At 43.5% G+C, this 21,486-nt stretch overlaps 1 protein-coding gene across 1 annotated transcript; it reads right to left on the reverse strand.

Annotated features, from left to right (window-relative positions):
* Positions 1-1,951: 1,951 nt before the first annotated feature.
* Positions 1,952-4,158, reverse strand: LOC310802920 (zinc-binding protein A33-like). Its single transcript, XM_083667537.1, has 5 exons — positions 4,141-4,158; positions 3,855-3,929; positions 3,551-3,634; positions 3,320-3,409; positions 1,952-2,714 (listed from the first exon to the last, which is right to left on the reverse strand). Exons 2-5 carry the CDS (start codon positions 3,913-3,915, stop codon positions 2,179-2,181), a joined length of 771 nt encoding a protein of 256 aa, XP_083523663.1. The 5' UTR covers positions 3,916-3,929; positions 4,141-4,158; the 3' UTR covers positions 1,952-2,178.
* Between the last annotated feature and the right edge of the window lie 17,328 nt (positions 4,159-21,486).

Consider the following 21,486-nt stretch of genomic DNA (forward strand, 5'->3'; position numbering starts at 1 on the left):
CAGTAGGTAACAAGGTCCAGTCACTCACATGTGGAGGGGCCGTCCTCTCTGGTCCATTTGATCTTCTGTTTATGTTTGCCTGCAACATTGTAGTGGACCGTGTCGTTTGACATCCTCACTGCTCAGAGTCCTCAGAGGTGAGAGAGGCGAGGGTTTGACAACAGTGGGACCTAGCTAACCAACGCTCACCACACATATGCAGAGTAGGCATGAAGATGTGAGAAACGCTCCAAAGACCAACGCTGGACACGCCTGATATGGTCAACACTTCTGTAAGATACTGCCTTGTCACAGTGACGATCATGTGACTGGACTGGGGTGACAGGACACACACACACACACACGCGCACACACACACACACACACACACACACACACACACACACACACACACACACACACACACACACACACACACACACACAGGACTGGTAGAAAGAGTTGTGCTTCGCTACAGGGCTAAACAGCAGGCCAGAGGAAGTCTATTCATGGTATTTAATGTGGTTTAACCACCCAGCACTCATGTTCTCAGAAACAGGTTACAATGTGGTTTTGGCAGAAATGTACTGACTGATCTCACACCTCACACACACGCACATGCAGAAACACACACAACCACACACCCACACACCTACAGTGGGGGAAATAATTATTTGATCCCCTGCTGATTTTGTTAGTTTGCCCGATTACAAAGAAATGAGCAGTCTATAATTTTGATGGTACTTTTATTTTAACAAATAGACACAGAATATCAACAACAAAAAAAAGTCCAGAAAAACGTATTATATATATATAAATTAATTTGCACCTGTAGGGGGGCCATGCCCGTCCTGGTCCATTTGATCTTCTGTTTATGTTTGCCTGTAACATTGTGGTGGACCGTGTCGTTTGACATCCTCACTGCTCAGAGTCCTCAGAGGTGAGAGAGGCGAGGCGTTGACGCCTCTTATAATTGATCATTTGATTCGTTGAAATAAATTGAAAATGCTTTTTAGTGCTTTCAGTGGATTGCATTTTAAGGGAACAATTTGGGATTTGTTCTGCTGTTCCAAAATAACTATCCCCATGGCACACAAGGATAAGAGATCCCCTGCTTTCTGCAACGTTAACTGCTTGGCAACGACACACACTGTGTGATGCTAACGTACAGCAATTGCGCAGGCATTTACATTTAAGGTCCCTTAACTAAATCAACAAGCATTTGCACAAGCCGTCCGGAACTAAGTAGAGGTTATATATCCACCGTGCTGTGGACCTGCGGTCGGACTGCAGCCATCCCCCATCGTAGCTAATGACAGCCAGTGAAACTCCGGCAGCACAGCTGACAGCTACCTAACGTAGCCTACGTAATTTACGTACGCACGCACGTAATTACACCGCGTGACCGCTGTCAGGATAAATCCGACTCGGGGTGCACAGAGGGCTCGGCGCGTCGCAGTCAGCAGTGTGTGGTGTGGTGTAGTGTATAAACAAAAGAAACCAGATTGGTGCTGGAGGCGAGGAGAAAGCGGAGAGCGACCCAGCCAGCTTGGAGAGCCTTCTTAAAGCTCCCAGACCAGGAAGTAATCACTTCCCCAATTAGCCCTTCATCCACTCCACCTGCAGGAGACAATTAACACACAGCGGAGGAGGATCCAGGCAAAGCCGTGACAGTGTGCACGTGGGTGTGCGTGTGTGTGTGCACATGCAATGTAATACTTTGAGTACATATAAAGCTACCTACCTCCTACAGTGTTGTGTGTGTGTGTGTCTGTGTTTTATCTACAAGTGTGATTACATGAGTATGTTTTCTATGAGCATCATCTACTGTGTGTCAACAAAGAGATTCAGCGAACCACTTCAGCAATAACATCTTTATTCAACCAAATTTACATCAACATTTTGTCCTGTATTCAATGATAATAAACATATAAGCAATCAAGTAAGTTACATTCAATGAGAGAGGATCAGATATCAGACATTTGCATTGAAGCATCTCATCTCATCTCATTTCATCTTTTTAGTTTTGTGTGAAAATACATGACCATCACAATATGTTCTATACTGTTTCTGTGAATCACTTAAACAGGGTTTCTCTATATCATATCAAGAAAAAATAAGTAAAAGTAAAAAAGTAAAATAATGAAAAATAAAAATCTGAAAAACATGAAATCCTACAAAGATTATAACTCAGTCTGTTTAATTGACAGGAGTGATGACCAGTGGGGCTGAGTTCTTACCACCATCATTAAGATGAGGGCTGAAGTATGGATAGAGTTTCTCAGTGAAGGTGATGCCAGTGAAGGAGTAGATATGAGACCTGTTGTCCACATCATAAAAGGAGACCTGACCCCCCTCATAATCTACAAACAACCCCACCTTCTGGGGCTTCTGACTGAGAGAGAGGAGGACAGAAGGGCCTGCTAGAGCCTTGTACTCCCCATCCCTCAGCCACATAGTCCAGTACCCATTGTCAGGCCTAAGTTGAATCTCCCCCTTCCTGTTGATGGGCTCTCTAGCCACTCCTAATGTCCAGCCAGTCTTGTCCTTCACCTGAACCTCATAGTAGAATCTCCCTGAGGAGAAGCCCTCCTTCCCCAAGACATTGCTATACCTACTAAACCTCTTTGGGTTGTCAGGGAGATTCTGTGGTTTGTCTCCCATTCTCACTTGTTTCCCATCTTCAGACAGGATGAGCTGAGGATGTGCTGTATCAGGGTCCAGAGTGACGTCCACTGTGGAGGACATATACATAGTTTATACTGGGCCTTTACAATGCTGTTGTATCAATGATGTGTAGTGTGACAACCCCAGGTCTAGGTTGATTAGATTGCATTGACTAGACACTACATAACTGACAACACACCCCATAGCCCCAGAGGGCAGTGTTGCTCAGACATACTGTCAGGTGGACTTCCTGCCTGAAGGTTACAAAAGAGAGGGGCGTGGCCCGTGCTCTCTCTGTACCATTGCTTGTCCAACGCTCTCTTTGATGGTTTCTCTAATTTGTCTTGGAGACCAACAAGGAGAGCAACATGGACATGGATGGACTAGAAATGTGGGACACAAGTCCCTTCAATAGTTTTATATATGTAGTTTACCACCTTTAATTGTATATCAACTCTGAACACTGGAACTGGCCGACCAGAGGAGGACAACGCTACAAGTCTGATTTACTTTCCCTGTTCTACATCTAATTGATCTAATTGGCCTATTCTCCATCTATTGACATCATTATTATGAGACTTTTACTGAATCTTAATGGGTCTGAGCCCTGTCTCGTGTCACTACCCAGTGATGCCCAGTAGGGGGCAGGGTGGTATCACAGAATAAGGCTCACCTGATGCTAGTTGATGACATGTGAGGTCAGCCTTATCTTTAATAAGTACACACAGTTCCTTCTTCTGCTCGTCATGTGTTTTCTTTGTCTCTGTAACAGAAAACAGAGGTATAGGGCTTCTTATGATGAGTACACTTAGTCATGATAGGCTGTGATATTTTGTAGGACTCCAACCAGTCATTCCTAGCAGTACTGAGCAGTATCTGTTTCTGTCCTACGGAAAGATCTCACCTGAAAGTTCTCTCTCCAGAGCAGTCTTTCTCTCAGAGAGTTCACTGGATTTGTTTTGTTCTTCCACAAGTTTTGTTTTTACGTCTGTTTGGGAGAGAAGTAGATATCTAGTACATATCACACACATTCAAGCAGTTAAAACAATATGCATCTATGAGTTGACTGTTTGCTGTGTTCCTTTAAGCCCTTTTCTTGTTTTTCTTGTTGTAAAAAGGTAAGAAATGACCACACGAGTGATTTGGTGAATTGCTATATTGAATATTTGGTTGAATTTGTACAGAATGTACTTGGTGACCAAACTCACCAGTGAGTTCCTTGTCCTTCATATCTGAGAGGTTTTCATAGCTCTTTTTCTGGTCCTCCATTTTCTTCAATGTGTCTGTGAAACAATAACTTGTTTGTATAAATTCACTACACATGCATTCAGCTGAAGAGGATAAACTCCTCAGAGACCAAAACAATTCATCAATAGGCGCTGAGAACAACTGATCTCCACTGAGCCCAAGCCCAAGAGTTCTGATCAACTTTTAAAACCAAGTTTTCCTTTAAAGATGAGCCGTGTATTTGTGTGTTCCATGGTAACAGCTTACCTAAAAGCTCTCTCTCCAGAGCAGTCTTTCTCTCAGAGAGTGTTCTGGATTTGTTCTGTTCTTCCTCAAGTTTTGTTTTCATGTCTGTTCGGGAGAGAAAGGCAAAGAGTAGATACTTTACAATTAATGGTAGAATATTCATTCACATATTCAGTTGTTTGATCAACTCCTTGGAGACCATTATGATTTGACAATCATAATGGACAAGGAACTCACCAGAGAGTTCCTTATCCTTCGTATCTGAGAGGTTTTCATTGCTCTGCTTCTGGTCCTCTAAGTTCTTCAGTGTGTCTGTGAAACAATAACTTGTTTGTAAAAATTCACTCCACATGTACATGTAAGAAGATCTGATATCCAGTATTGATATTGGCACAATGAAAAAAGCTTCCACTCACCCTTTAGATTGTTCTCCATCTTTAAGTAACTGTCATTCATGTTTCTGTTCTGAACTTGCAGGGCTTCAAATTCTGCGTGTAAGCCTTGACCGGAAGAGAGTTATCTTATTACAAGCATTTTCTTCAGAATGCATCATTATATTAATTTTATCTTGGTAAAAGGTCATTATTATTCGTGTGATTTACTGAAAAATGAGTCAACTATACTGTTCGAAAAGTTCCCCACAAATGTATGTGTGATGAGAGGGGTTCAAACCCAGGTCTCCTACAGGGAAGACAAGGCGTCTACAGTACCATTAGGCCAAGAGGACGTTCTCAGGGTCCCAAGGCGACACTTGAGTTAAAGCGTCTCAGACAGGGCTACCTCATCATGACAGTGCTGCATATACATATTGTTCTATTGTAAATTATGAATATCAGGAAGTATTCTACTCTACTCTACTCTACTCTACTCTACTCTACTCTACTCTCAACTCACCTGTCAGGTTCAGGTGAAAGGTCTCCTTCATCTGAATCACATCTGGTCATCAAGAGAGAAGAGTATAAGTATTTTAATATTGTATCATCATCATCATCATAATCTCCATTATCATCATCATCATAATCTTCATTATCATCATCATCATCATCATCATCAGTACTTACAAACAACTCTACATGTGACGGCCATTCCGATCAGGAGAACAGAGAATAAAACCAGCAGCAGTTTCAGTGATACACCTCTAGAGGTCACAACATTTGACCTTGCCACAGGAGAGGGGTCATCAGGGTCATCAGGGTCAGGGTCAGGGTCACATGAGGGTGGTGGGTCTGGGACACCAGCTGAGAGGAAATTGAGAATGAATGGTGACACTTGACTGGATTGACTGGATAACTGCATTATCAGGGACATAAATAATTGATACTGTATTAAATACAGTAAAGTATAAATATAAAGTATTTTATGAAAACAAAATGTAGGGGGAAGAAGTCATAATTGTTTTTCTCATGAAAAAGTGAGAAGTTGTAATTATCTCATGATGCTCTTCATAACTCATTGCCTATTCATCAAAATCAAGAGATAGGCTGATACATTATTTGAAATTACATACTGTGGCTTTAATGAAAATACTGATCTAAACATCTGCCAACATGTGTTACCTAAACAGATTGCTAAAGCATATTCAATTCTAGTCTTAATGAAAAAACTGTCTCCTAAAATACGTCACTGCCACTTTAAGACCAAGTCAGCGTCAGTCATTGAAGTTGAATGACGGCATTAACGGTTGATGTGGAAGCTTGTTGAGCTGTAAAATATGTAGTATTTATTTATTATTTTACTTTAATAGCATGCGTTGCCTTGTATACAAAGCTAAAGCAAGCTAAAGTTTCCTGCGATAATACAATGGAAATCGGTTTCTGGTATTGGATTCTTTGTTCCTCTTTTTGACATGAATACAAGACTAAGTCATAGAGGGGAACGTTAGATGTACAGCTTTGAATTGTATCTCTGTCTGCTTGATCAACTGCTTTGCTGCTAGTAGGGGTGTACCGAGAGGTCACTACCTGTATCTGGGAATGTTCAACCCTCAGCGTGGCGTCAACCGGAATTATTTTTACAATAAAGTGTTGCTTATCATTTGCTCATCATTTATCAGTTGTCTTTGTACCATAAAGCCAGAAAACGGTTTAGTTCTGATACATCTAGCACAGTAATAGTAATAGTTACAGTACATTTCTTTTTGTTTTTTTTAGATTTTGTCTAGATTAACCTTTTTATTGAACCTATATTTTGTCAGGGAGTCCCATTGAGAACAAGTTCTCTTTCACAATGGAGCCCTGCATAGACACAATTTACAACCATACATCATACAAAACATTATAAACACTGTCAGGAAAACAACCACATTTTTCCATAATTGCATATAAAACAGTGTCATTGGCATTTAAATGCAGGTTACAATTATTTACAGAAAATCCAATATTGTTAATGTAAATCGTGAAAAGAACCGGACCAATAATCGATCCTTGTTATAAGGTTAAAATAAGTGCTTACTGTAAACTAAGACAGAATGATCGAGTGATAGAATCAAGCAAATTATTGAGATTCCATCAATCCATCATCTTCGCTAGAAAACACATAGGGCAACGTTTGCTGAACCTGGCGATTTTCAACTGAAAAAAAAACCCTTTGTTCAGTAATTTTACCAACTTTATAACAAGAGATCGATTCCCCCCACTCTACTGTATCTGTGTGTGTGTATGTGTGTGTGTGTGTGTGTGTGTATGTGCGTGTGTGTGTGATTGTGTGTGTGTGTGTGTGTGTGTGTGTGTGTGTGTGTGAGGCCAGCCCCTCCCCCTCTGCTCTCAGCAACTGAGGGAGAAAAAACTGCGCTCTCTCGCTTCAGCCCAAACACGTCAAGAATCTGTATCTGTTATGCAAATCCGAATACGCAACTTCATTAAACTTATCCATAATGTAGAGTGAATGAATAAACAGCAACACAGACTCTATTAGTTTACCTTACTTGGTCTACTATTTTGACATTTGACCGACAGGAACAGATCGCTTCTCTCCCGATGCTGTGAGTGTGTGAGGGGGACCAGCCCCTCCCCTCTGCTCTCTGCAGATCGCTCTCTCCCTCTCTCGCTTCCATCCGATCTGTTGCTCGTGACAAAACTCAGAAAATCCCCAAAACTAAATTGATATTGGTAATATAAACAAGTTGATATTCTGCACTGTTTAATTCGCAATATTCGTGCACATCTTAATATCGTATTCGAGTACATCCCTATCTGCTAGTCAGCTGTCACTCTCCGCTGGCGCCACCGGCTCACGCAGGCCGAAGCAAGAGTCCCGAATCATGAATTTGACAATAATCCAAAATAGATTATTTCATTTGGGGACCTTAGAAAGTTGCAGGGGCTTGGGGGGATCATCTATTTCATTTATGCTTCTAGCCGGCCCTGAATGTAGCCAGACTCTGTGACAGAAAACCACAAATCTAGACCTTTTCCAGATTACCAATTATTTGGTAATGCCTTTACACACACATGGTGGGAATGGAGTTAGGAGCTTTGCACGCCAAACCCAAGCATCTACCACAAGACCATGAGGACATCTTTCCAGTCTGAGGACGCCACTTGGCCTTACCAGTCTCCAGGCAAGGTTACTCATCAAGTGAGCATGGTTCCAAACCACCTCCGCTACAATTACTTAACACTTATAAACCAACTATTACTTGTTGTCACATTATCATCAAAAACAAAAGTAACTAATAGACTTCAGTAACATGAGTGAAATAATGCTTTATTTAACTATGAGGTTACTCCTAACAAGAACAATAGGCATTAAGGTACTGTAACTAAACCTCTGTCCAGTAGGTAACAAGGTCCAGTCACTCACATGTGGAGGGGCCGTCCTCTCTGGTCCATTTGATCTTCTGTTTATGTTTGCCTGCAACATTGTAGTAGACCGTGTCGTTTGACATCCTCACTGCTCAGAGTCCTCAGAGGTGAGAGAGGCGAGGGGTTGACAACAGTGGGACCTAGCTAACCAACGCTCACCACACATATGCAGAGTAGGCATGAAGATGTGAGAAACACTCCAAAGACCAACGCAGGACACGCCTGATATGGTCAACACTTCTGTAAGATACTGCCTTGTCACAGTGACGATCATGTGACTGGACTGGGGTGACAGGACACACACACACACACACGCGCGCGCACACACACACACACACACACACACACACACACACACACACACAGGTCTGGTAGAAAGAGTTGTGCTTCGCTACAGGGCTAAACAGCAGGCCAGAGGAAGTCTATTCATGGTATTTAATGTGGTTTGTCACCACCCAGCACTCATGTTCTCAGAAACAGGTGACAATGTGGTTTTGGCAGAAATGTACTGCCTGATCTATATCTCCCCATCTCACCAAAATTAGACAGCCAAAAACAATTATCAAGGCACTCCTTTGTGCTTTGATATCAATTGTCTTACCACCGACACGCTTGTCCACTGCATAGTTAGTTGAACAGTTGCGGATGCTGCAGTTACCGCAGTAACTAGAGGTATATTTAAATTAAATGTTATCTGTGACTGTTAGGGTCAGAACTTCACCCTCCCTGTCCCATATCTAAATTCCCTATTCTCCATCTACTGCCTTCATAATAGAACTAAAACTGACTGGCAGAATGGATCTCAGCCCTGTCTCTTGTGACTACCCAGCGATGCCCAGTAGGGGGCAGGCTGGCATCACAATGGCTCACCATTGTAACGTGTGAAGATCAATTCTGTTTTCCCGGCTGTTTGTTGAGTAAAACAAGGAGTAGTCATCAAGCACATATCACACATTCAAGCAATTAGCACTATGCTATTTAACATGCAAATGTTGTATAGAAAATCAGTGAATATGGTATTATCAGATTAATCATTCACATATTCAATTGGTCCATTTTCCCCTTAGAGACACATCTGCATATGATCATATTGCAATATGTTCATTTTCAATTATGAATATCAGGAGGTACTCTACTCTACTACTTTCTCTATTCTAATCTAACTACTTCACTCTACTCTACTTTACAAATAACATTTGGAAATTCTGGGCCCCTTAAGAATATAGTTGAATAGCTCTGCTCTATACAGTTGTTAACAACCTCCAGTCATTCACCTGTGGGGGGGCCATGCCCGTCCTGGTCCATTTGATCTTCTGTTTATGTTTGCCTGTAACATTGTGGTGGACCGTGTTGTTTGACATCCTCACTGCTCAGAGTCCTCAGAGGTGAGAGAGGCGAGGCGTTGACGCCTCTTATAATTGATCATTTGATTCGTTGAAATAAATTGAAAATGCTTTTTAGTGCTTTCAGTGGATTGCATTTTAAAGGCACAATTTGGGATTTGTTCTGCTGTTCCAAAATAACTATCCCCATGGCACACAAGGATAAGAGATCCCCTGCTTTCTGCAACGTTAACTGCTTGGCAACGACACACACTGTGTGATGCTAACGTACAGCAATTGCGCAGGCATTTACATTTAAGGTCCCATAACTAAATCAACAAGCATTTGCACAAGCCGTCCGGAACTAAGTAGAGGTTATATATCCACCGTGCTGTGGACCTGCGGTCGGACTGCAGCCATGCCCCATCGTAGCTAATGACAGCCAGTGAAACTCCGGCAGCACAGCTGACAGCTACCTAACGTAGCCTACGTAATTTACGTACGCACGCACGTAATTACACCGCGTGACCGCTGTCAGGATAAATCCGACTCGGGGTGCACAGAGGGCTCGGCGCGTCTACTTTCGGGTGCAATTTAACTCATATGCGTTTGTATTTATGGATCATGAATTAGTTGTAATTGGGCTAATTTGCGTTTCTATTTATGGATCGTAAATTAGGTGTAATTTAGGTGTAATAACTGAAGTCCTTTGATTGGTGACTGTGTGAATCTATACTCATTCTTGGATGAACAATACAGTTATGTTATGACCTCATGTCATACATAACCTCATGTCAGTTATGTTATGTGACCTCATTAATCACCTCTCCTCTCCTCAGCCACATTTCCCCTGATTATTGCATTTACATTTACATTTATGGCATTTAGTAGACGCCTTTATCCAAAGCGACTTACAACAATACATTTGTCTAAGTAAGTGAATCATCTATCCAACAGTCATCATAAGACAAAGTAATCAATGCTCACACCAGGGGCCATAGGCAGTCGTAATGCCAGTAGGCTATTTTTTTTTTTTTTTTTTTTTTTTTAAATTATTCCAAAAACAAATGTTTGCTAATGACATACAAGACTAAATGTTCCAGTTGTATTCAGTAGTAAACAGCTTTCACCAGAAAAGGTAGTTTTATTTGGTCATATGACTAAATACACCACTATACACCACTTGAACAGAAACATAGTGACCCGTGTGTCTCAGATGGAGACACAACAAGTGGGCAAGATCCTGTTCAGAGTTAATACATAACCCTGTGTAGGTGGACAAACCCCATTGGACACAGGCTGACATAGAATAGCACTGTGTGACATATAGATCAATGTTTGTTCTTTGATCGTACTAAACCTAACCCTAACCCTAACCCTAACCCTAACCCTAACCCAAACCCTAACCCTAACCCTAACCCTAACACAAACCCAACCGTCAGAGTTACTCTGTCAGTAAACAGAGGGGCCTCTTTCAGCTGAGTCAGATGGCAAGTTTTAAAGGACCATATTATTTGTTGGTCTCAAAGTTTGTCTCGCCCTTGAATGTCATAATGGATATGTCACCATAGATAAAATGGGATTGTGATATCCTGTTACATAGAGCTTTAGTAACTGCATCATCATTTTGGTTGCACAGTGTATCACCTATGTCATAACAAAACTAGCTGAACTTAATTACAATGCAATTCTAATGCAAATACTAAAGCACTATATAACACCATAGAAATAACAGTGTTTTGGTACCATAATAGACAGACTGTGTTTTGTGCTAACAGGGTAGCTTCGCGGTGGCAGACAGCCCAGTGTGGATGGACTCCAGCACAACAGAGCAGTGTCAGTACCTAGAGGCAGCAATAGGGGGCGCTGAGAAGGTGGCAGACATCACTGGCTCACCGGCCTATGAGGTGAGGACTGAATGGAAGGAGGTGAACAATCTGTTGAAATTGGAAAATAAATGTGTGTGTGTCAGTGTGGTGTGGACACAGTTAATGACACTCCAATAACTTATTGGTGGGTCAAACAATGTTTACTGAAGGTGTTGGCCTTTCCTTTTTCAACTTCTCCTTTCAGCGTTTTACTGGAAATCAGATCGCCAAGATTCACAAGGCCAACCCAGAACAGTACCAGGATACTGAGGTGAAATGTCATCATGACCATGTCTAAGTACTAAATACACAGAATAGTAGAAAAGCTCTGCAGAAAATCTCTGATAATGCAGTGAAATGAAAAAGTTTGTAGTAGATGGATGATAATTGAATAGGTATGAAGCATCAATATAACTGAATTAGATGAAATATCACTTATCACTGGTCTGTGATGGTGAGTTCTCATTGGTCAGTAGCTTTGTAGTGATGGTAAGTTCTCATTGGTCAGTAGCTTTGTAGTGATGGTGAGTTCTCATTGGTCAGTAGCTTTGTAGTGATGGTGAGTTCTCATTGGTCAGTAGGTTTGTAGTGATGGTGAGTTCTCATTGGTCAGTAGCTTTGTAGTGATGGTGAGTTCTCATTGGTCAGTAGGTTTGTAGTGATGGTGAGTTCTCATTGGTCAGTAGGTTTGTAGTGATGGTGAGTTCTCATCGTGATAGATACATGAACATCAGAATAGTTGTATTTCTAAAGTCCCCACATGTTACATTCAAAGTACTGGTGTTTATTATCCATGACAATAGTAAACGATCAGGTGCTGGAATGTAGTGTTGCTATTGAGTACAACTGCATAGTGTTTCAGCTGAAGAGCAGAAGAGCTGAAGAGCTGAAGAGCTGAAGAGCTGAAGAGCTCCACATTCACCATTCAGAAGAGCTCCACATTCACCATTCAGAAGAGCTCCACATTCACCATTCAGAAGAGCTCCCCATTCACCATTCAGAAGAGCTCCACATTCACCATTCAGAAGAGCTCCACATTCACCATTCAGAAGAGCTCCACATTCACCATTCAGAACTGATGAGTTGGAAATGCCTTGTTTACTACAGGAGGAGAATGCGGTGCAATCTGTGTGTGACTTGTTCAATCACCTCAATGGAGCCAACAATTGCATCTTTCTGTGTCGCCTCAATAAGCACAACTCCTATAGTACCAATGGCATATATACTGTATATATATATATATATATATATATATATTAGACACAGTTTACCTTATTCTCCTACACAATGATACATGGGGTATACACACTGTGGGAGAAATAGACCAAGGAGCTCAGATTATGTACGACTGTATATAGTCATTTATGAATTATGTGTGACTAACTGGGTGTTCTACCTGCCACAAGACTGTTTTCCTTCACTGAGCTCAAGCCCAGCTAAGGCCTATAGGTATCATGTTATCCTGTATGAAGCCAAAGGCACATTTCCAGTAAGTATTTTCTAATTATAATTCTAACTTTTAACTCTAATTTCCTGGTTCAGGTTCGGGGATGAACCTGATGGACATCTCCACCAGACAGTGGTCCCAGCCCTGTCTGAGTGCTTCTGCTCCTCACCTAGAAAGCCTGCTTGGAGCTCTGGAACCTTCAGCAGCTGTCCTGGTAGGATGGGCTCATAGTATTTCTCCTGCCCTGAGTTTCTAAGAGACAATGGAAATTAACAAAAAAAAACAAATGTAGGATATTTCAAATGTAGGAGTTTTGTGGGTTACATATGATATGATATGCATGATACACCCTCATGTTTATATATATATATTTTTAAAGAATAATAACTGTTGTCTTTGAATTCTGTGAATGATAATAACAGTTTCTCTTTGATGTGCTGACCTGTGCACTATAAATATGATCTTATCTGCTCTCTCTGATCTCCTCAGGGTCATGTCTCCTCCTACTATGTCAGTCGCTATGGTTTCCCTGACGACTGCAGCGTGGTGGCGTTCACAGGTGACAACCCAGGTAAAGTCTTTGTCACACTGGGTTGGCTTCTCTCTTTGCCAGGCTGTTGGGTAGACCTGTCATTCTACCATGTGGCCACTGGGTGGCAGTAGTGATTCATGACTGGGTTGATTATCGATACTGGTTGTGTGTAGGTCCCATTGAGAACATTGGTCACGTGACAACACCCTCTTACATATGAACCCGATGAACACGGAGCTGGGCTTTATCTCAACAGTTTTAACTGGCTTCCTCTCCTCCTTTTATTCCGTCCGTCTGCACTGACCTGGAAGAACAGGCCGGGTGAACACAAATTCCCACTGGCCTCCATGTTGCCTTCTTCACACCTGTCCCCTGTTCTCAGATGGGTGTGGATGAAGGAGAGGAGAGGAGACGAGGAGAGGAGACGAGGAGAGGAAGCCACATTAGAGTATTGAGATTGAGCCCTGGCCTCTGGCCAGCCAGTGCTGGCTAACAGCAGACAGTGGCCCTGCCTGCCTGTGTGCCGGGCAGAGAGACGCTCACCGTGTTTCAGTGGAAGCCTCCAGCGCCCAGCTGAGCGTGAACACGACGTGACCCTGACACGGGCTCTGCTCAGCAGCCTCATCTGCATAAAAGGCTCTTTATGGCCAATAAAAACACAGGCGACGCCCATGTCGCGGGTGTGAGTCGCAGTGGGCCGAGCCGGGTTCTTCTTCGCTGCTCTCGGGCTGAACAGCCAAACAAAAGCTGACAGACTGCTTCATCCTGTTGTCTAATGGAGCTGATAGAACGGTTCTCCCAGGGCGGATGTACTAAAGAGAAGCATGATGCATAAAGGGGTTGATTATGATATGAATGCCTAGACCAAGGGAAGGCTTTGACAAACTGTATCTAAGTCAACATGTGAAGCAGGTGTTTATTGATCTGTGTGATAGAATTGGAGGTTGGACATCTGGTAAGATGAAAAAACATGCTGCACTCAGGATAATTTCATACACATTATTTGTTTGTTGATATTATAGGTAACACGTGGTCACACGTTACATGAAGTTACTCTTATACGGTACCAGTCAAAAGTTTGGACACACCTTGCCAAGAGTGTGCACAGCTGTCATCAAAGCCAAAGGTGGCTACTTTGAAGAATCTAAAATATAGAAGATATTCTGGTTTGTTTAACACTTTTTTGTTTACTACATAATTCAATTATGATGTGTTCCTTCATAGTTTTGATGTCTTCAATATTAATCTACAATGTAGAAAATAATAAAAAATAAAGAAAAACCATTGAATGAGAAGGTGTGTCCAAACTTTTGACTGGTACTGTACATGTTTAGCGAAGCTGGAATTGCATCCAGGATTGCATACAGAACAGATAGTGGGACATAAAAGCCCAGAATAAACCCTGTTGTTTTCCTGTTTTCTTCCAATATCCATACTCTACCAGCATAGTCTACCAGCATCCCGTACCAGCATAGTCTACCAGCATAGTCTACCAGCATACTGTACCAGCATAGTCTACCAGCATACTCTACCAGCATAGTCTATTGACTATTATGGAAGGCATATGGAATGTATGAAATATGCCACCTTATAAAAAAGGGTGTGAGTTATCAATATATTTATAGGACTGCATTCCCATAAATCTTCGCAGCGTAACATTTTTTAAGGTGGTGACAGACATGAAATTAGAAACTGATTCCAGAGCTTGGGACTTGCATCGTGGTGAAGAATTGGAATAAGGGTTGTCCTGGAACCATTTTTCTCAGGCTTGTTGTGGTTTCGGCAGTCTGAGTACGTATCCCTGACATGGAAAGACTGATTTAGCTCTTTCTGCAAGGTCACCAGAAAATGAAAAAAAAACAGACTGGGAGGATTAAATCTTGCCCTCCAAAACCCCCAAATGAAAACATGTAAAGGATGCTCCCAGAAACGTCAACACAATGACAAACTGTTAGGATGCGTTGGATAAACAGCAGTGCTGGGTTGTCCTGCATCCCGGTATGGTTCCGTCTGAACATTGTTTGTGGAACGCGTTGGAACAGACTAGAACACATAGACATCAGAGGATCAATGTAGCGCCTCATGCACCGTGACAAAGTAGATGTATGAGTTTCAACAGTATGTGGAAACACACACACACACACGCACACGCACGCACGCACACACAACACCGCACGCATGCACAGCACACCGCACGCACGCACACACGCACGCACACACGCACACACACACGCACGCACACACGCACACACGCACGCACACACACACACACACACACACACACCTCATTGTGAACTACCCAGGTAAGATGAAGTGAGATTTCTCTGTGGCTGTCAATCTTCCATTGACCGGCTCCAGGTCTGAATGGTGAGAAGAACATGAATATGAAGTGGATGTTCTTTCCTTCTCCAGGATCCCTGGCCGGGATGAGGCTGCAGGAGGGAGACGTAGCAGTAAGTCCTCTCCACCGCCTGCACCAGTGCTAGGTATCAAAGCAGAGCTGACTTTAGGAAGAAGGGCTCCCATGGAGACGGTTTGTGCTCCATCCACACACCGTTCTCATGTGATGAGCAACCTGAGCAGAGACATTAAATCATGTCTCATGTCATTAAATCATGCATGCTAGATGTCTGCAGTCAAACAGCGGGCAGAACTATCACGCTGCTCCCATCATAATCAGATGCAACACTTCCTGGAATAAATGCATTAATTGAGTTACAGCTGTTCCTTTGATCTTGTTATAAAGACGGATCAAACATTCTCTAAACGTGTTCTCTGACGACTGAACCAACCACCACTCCAACCAGTACAATCAACTGTCATTCTGAAACAAAACTGGGTCCATAGGATTTGTTTTCTTTCAAATACTAGATTTAGGGGAGCTCAGTGGCGTAGCACACTGAGGCGCATACCATATCATTGCGAGGTCCCTGGTTCGATTCCGGCCATCGACATATCCTGCATGTCATCCCTCCTCTCTCTCACCCATTCTTTCTGTCAATCTCTACTATCTCTATCCCAATAAAGCAGAAATGCCCTAAAAATATATTTAAAAAAAATGTAGCAATAAAGAAAGCTAGTAATTCGATGGCCTGGGAGGGTATTTCACCTTGAGGAGTGACTTTAACATCTCAACTGGGTTATACTCACCCCTTTAAACTGGGTTATACTCACCCCTTTAAACTGGGTTATACTCATGCCTTTAAACTCACGACACCACAGCAACCCCAGCTGTTGAGCTGAGCTCACCTGCAAATCTGTGTCACGGCAACAATGGAACAGGTGTCACACTGCTGCAGACAGTACTGCTTCCTCACACTGAGCTCACACAAGTCTCCAACCTGCGTCTTATTTCCAACACACATAACTGTCACTGAAATACCTGATGTTAACCAGCTGTGCCACCAAAAAGCAATTAATTTGATGGCACGGATGGGGGGTATTTCAACTTGAGGAGTGAGTGATTATTAAACCATTATTTATGCAGGGATGTCCCACTGAGACCAAGGTCTCTGTTTCAGTGCACTGCTTACATTAATATACATTACATTACAATGATATTGCATTACGTTAGGCTACTACAAACAATACATTACATTAAATGACAATACATTTGCCTACATTATAAACAATTGCACACAATTGACACAATATAATCAATCAAGACACACACACACACTCCTCAGATGACAGATCCTTTATCAAGGTCTTAAACAAGATCTTAAACAACATCATCTAGTCTGAGCACGCTTTGAAGGGTATTCGGGGCACAAAAACTAAAGGCTGATTATCCCAGCTCTCAGATGAAACATGCAGAACTTTAAGGGTTAGAATGGGAGTTTTGAAAGAACTGCTTTACAAACAAATAAAAACCAATGATGGGCCGTTTTCAAAGCCAAATTGCGGAAACTATCCCTGGAGACGAACCGCAGAGCAGAACGATAAACTGAGTCTAACGATTTGAGAACTGCGGCTGTCGGACGCACGTCAATTTAAAACCATTATCAAGGACAGGGAGGAGCGTTGCCTGGGCAACCTTCCTCCTATTATCAAAGGTGGAGCAGGACTTATTTATGTACAAAAAGCGTAACTCACAATCTCTTAATTGTTTTTCAAGTTTCATCATCTATCCAAGTGCACAGGTACTTATATAACTTGTTCAAATACTCCTTTCAGGGTACAAATATGCAGATCATTGTAATCAATATTACTGGATCCCAAAATAGCAGGGTTCAGCCCCCAGGAAGAAGTACGAGCCCTGGTAGAGGGACAGTTCCTGGCGAAGAGGGTCCATGCCGAGAAACTAGGCTATAAAATCAATGAGTACCCTCTGTCTCTGTCTCGCTGTATTTCTCTCTCTCTCTCTCTCTCTCTCTCTCTCTTTCTCTCTCTCTCTCTCTGTCTCCTCTCTCTCTCTGTCTCTCTCTCTCTCCCTCTCTCTCTCTCTCTCTCCCTCCCCCTCTCTCTCTCTCTCTCTCTCTCTCTCTCTCACTCTCCCTCCCCCTCCCTCTCTCTCTCCCCCCCTCTCTCTCCCCCCCCTCTCTCTCTCTTTCTCTCTCTCTCTCTCTCTCTCTCCCCCTCTCTCTCCCCCCCCCCCCCCTCTCTCTCTCTCTCCCCCCCCTCTCTCCCCCCCCCCCCCCTCTCTCTCTCTCTCTCTCTCTCTCTCCCCTCACTGCCCGTCAGTAGTCATCAATAATGGACCTAAAGGTTGACGAATACTGTAACTCTACAAGCCATTCCATCGATACTGCCGTCAGATGTTTGTATCATGTTGGGAGATCAGGTTGTTTCCCTGTCCACGAGGCAGAAGAAAAGACAACTGATTCACTTTGATAGTCGAATCTGTAGAGCGAGACAAGGGACTCTAGAACTGCAGCAACAATGTATTTAAATAATTAAAGGGCTGTGATTCGCGGAAGAGACGTTAGGGAGATAGCTGAGAGTACAGCTTATTAAAGAGCGTTAAAGAGTCTATCTCTCCCCCCCTCTCTCTCTCTCTCTCTCTCTCTCTCTCTCTCTTCCCCCCCCTCTCTCTCTCTCTCTCTCTCTCTCTCTCTCTTCCCCCCCCTCTCTCTCTCTCTCTCTCTCTCTCTCTCTCTCTCTCTCTCTCTCTCTCTCTCTCTCTCTCTCTCTCTCTCTCTCTCTCTCTCTCTTTAAATCTGGCTAATAATTCACTCTGGCTGTTAGTCCTCTTGAAAGCCTTCAGATTTATGTCCTGCTCTGCAGTGACCAGTTCTGGATAGATAGATAACCAGGGGGAATGGAGAGAGAGACTGTCTTTATGATGATCATGATGATGATTTTGTCAATGATACTGTAGCCTGTACCTATGTTTACTTCCTCACTGTCCTGTGGTGTGTATTTTTGTATCTCTGGCTGTCTCTCTCTGTGGGTCTCATTAAGATATCACAAGGGTCCTAGCAGTCAATTAATTAATCAAATGTTATTGATCTTGCCCATATTACAAACAATGTTAGTTACAAAATGCTTTAAAAAGTCACCCGAGTCTCAAGAGCACACAGAGGCACAATGTCAAGGAACAACTTCTTCGAAAGACCAAAAGCTCATGTGTTGCTTTGACAGTCTAGAGATGATATGATATATAAGTATCATTATTCTGCTCACTGGAGTCTCTCTGTAGGGACAAACCCTGATTCTGTCACCGTTGATAAAGACATGCTAGCAACAACGCTCCTCTTATAGCCTAGCTAGCTGGAGGATTCACATGGCTCCAGTGAACTCACGTGAGCGTTCAATTTGCCTCTAATACAAAATGAAATATGGTTCTGGCATTTATTTTCAACAGTCTGTTCAACTCTGCAATATGTGGGTTGTGTCTTAGAAGACCTTATATGGCACAAATCCCTTGATGTGTGTGCTGTGTCTTGGGTGTGTGTGTCTATATTTACTGTACTGGATGTGTGTCGATGCTTGAGGAACGCAGCAGGCTTCATGAATATTGGATGAATGTAAATTAGGTATATGTTAATCAGCTCCGTCAGTCTCCCTATGCAGCGAGCAGGGTCTGTGTGTGTGTGTGTGTGTGTGTGTGTGTGTGTGTGTGTGTGAGTGTGTGTGTGTGTGTGTGAGTGTGTGTGTGTGTGTGAGTGTGTTTAGGCAACATTGTATTTATTTGTGAAGAGACAGATATTGCCTTCCAGCTTTGTTTAGGACGCACTATGAAGCAAAATGTTTAGCAATGGAAAATGAAAAACATATTTGTAATCTGATGAGTTCAAGTGGTAGAATCTCTGTTTCAACATATTTCTTCTGTTTTGTGGCTGAACATGACCCAGGTGTTCCAAGACATTGCTGTTGGAATAGATGTTGGCAAAGACATTTGACTGCTATTCCTCTAATAACTGTTAAAGAGGTCCATTATCACTAAGAGGGGATGCTTGAGCTAAATACCAAGGCTTCAGTAAATTCAAAATGAGGTGGATCTCCCTCCCGCTGTTAGAGGGAAATGTCATCGAATCAGAAGCCTCGCTCCCTCCATCATTCCACATGCCTTTCATCCTGTCTTCTCCTCTCGTCACACTGCAGCTCATTTGTCCTGCTGCCTCATGGTGCGTTCTTCCTTCTTCAATTCTAATTCCCTCTCTTTTCTCTGTACTCTGTTATCACGCCTCCCGTCATTGATGGTCATTGAGAGGCGAAACCAAGCAACAAATCAATTGTAGGAGGCGCAGCGTACTGTACATACTCAGGATCCATCTCATTCATATTGACACCACAAGGCTGCGTTCGCCAGCGTGACTCGCTGATAGGATATTGACAATAAATCACGGCCTGGAGGGCGTTATTGCTTTTATAACGGTTACACAACAAATCTGAAAGTTGGGACAAGAAAACAATGCTTTAAGTAGTTATTTTGTGATAGATTGTGGTGGTTTCTGCCCTGCGCTGAGAAATGGAGTTCCCAAATTCTACAAACGTTGTCAAGGAAACGTGACACAAATCTACAGCGTAGGAATATCATCATTATCGCTATTAAATCACAACTTTGATGCCTCAAGGCCAGTCACAGTGCTTGTTTTCATTAAGGCATTGCATAAGTTATGATAATACCCTGGGAAGCCAACCTGAAAAGAGATTGCTGAGCGAATTTCCCTTCAAGCTGTTTATGCGTTCATGTGGAACCTTCAGGACATCCAGTATATTATGGACATATATTGCACTGATTAATTTATTTGCATAACTGTTGACACCAACGGAGGACATGGCCAGATTATGAGGAGGAGAGAGAGTAAGAGAAAGAGAGAGAGAGGAAAGGAAGGAGAAGAGAAGAGGGAGAAGAAAGAGAAGAGAGGTTGATAGGGTGAGGGTGAGGGTGAGGGTGAGGGGAGGAGGTTGATAGGGTGAGGGTGAGGGGAGGAGGTTGATAGGGTGAGGGTGAGGGTGAGGGGAGGAGGTTGATAGGGTGAGGGTGAGGGTGAGGGTTAGGAGAGGAGGTTGATAGGGTGAGGGTGAGGGTGAGGGTGAGGGTGAGGGTTAGGAGAGGAGGTTGAAAGGGTGAGGGTGAGGGTGAGGGGAGGAGGTTGATAGGGTGAGGGTGAGGGTGAGGGTTAGGAGAGTAGGTTGATAGGGTGAGGATGAGGGGAGGAGGTTGATAGGGTGAGGGTGAGGGTGAGGGGAGGAGGTTGATAGGGTGAGGGTGAGGGTGAGGGGAGGAGGTTGATAGGGTGAGGGTGAGGGTGAGGGTTAGGAGAGGAGGTTGAAAGGGTGAGGGTGAGGGTGAGGGTTAGGGTTAGGAGAGGAGGTTGATAGGGTGAGGATGAGGGTGAGGAGAGGAGGTTGATAGGGTGAGGGTGAGGGTGAGGGTGAGGGTGAGGGTGAGGAGAGGAGGTTGATAGGGTGAGGGTGAGGGTGAGGGTGAGGGTGAGGGTTAGGAGAGGAGGCTGATAGGGTGAGGAGAGGAGGTTGATAGGGTGAGGGTGAGGGTGAGGGTGAGGAGAGGAGGTTGATAGGGTGAGGGTGAGGGTGAGGGTGAGGAGAGGAGGTTGATAGGGTGAGGGTGAGGGTGAGGAGAGGAGGTTGATAGGGTGAGGGTGAGGGTGAGGGTTAGGAGAGGAGGTTGATAGGGTGAGGGTGAGGGTGAGGGTGAGGGTGAGGGTTAGGAGAGGAGGCTGATAGGGTGAGGGTGAGGGTTAGGAGAGGAGGCTGATAGGGTGAGGGTGAGGGTGAGGGTGAGGGTGAGGAGAGGAGGTTGATAGGGTGAGGGTGAGGGTGAGGGTGAGGAGAGGAGGTTGATAGGGTGAGGGTGAGGGTGAGGGTTAGGAGAGGAGGTTGATAGGGTGAGGGTGAGGGTGAGGGTGAGGAGAGGAGGTTGATAGGGTGAGGGTGAGGGTGAGGAGAGGAGGTTGATAGGGTGAGGGTGAGGGTGAGGAGAGGA

This window comes from Argentina silus (genome assembly GCF_951799395.1).
Source record: "Argentina silus genome assembly, chromosome: 1".
NCBI lineage: Eukaryota > Metazoa > Chordata > Actinopteri > Argentiniformes > Argentinidae > Argentina > Argentina silus.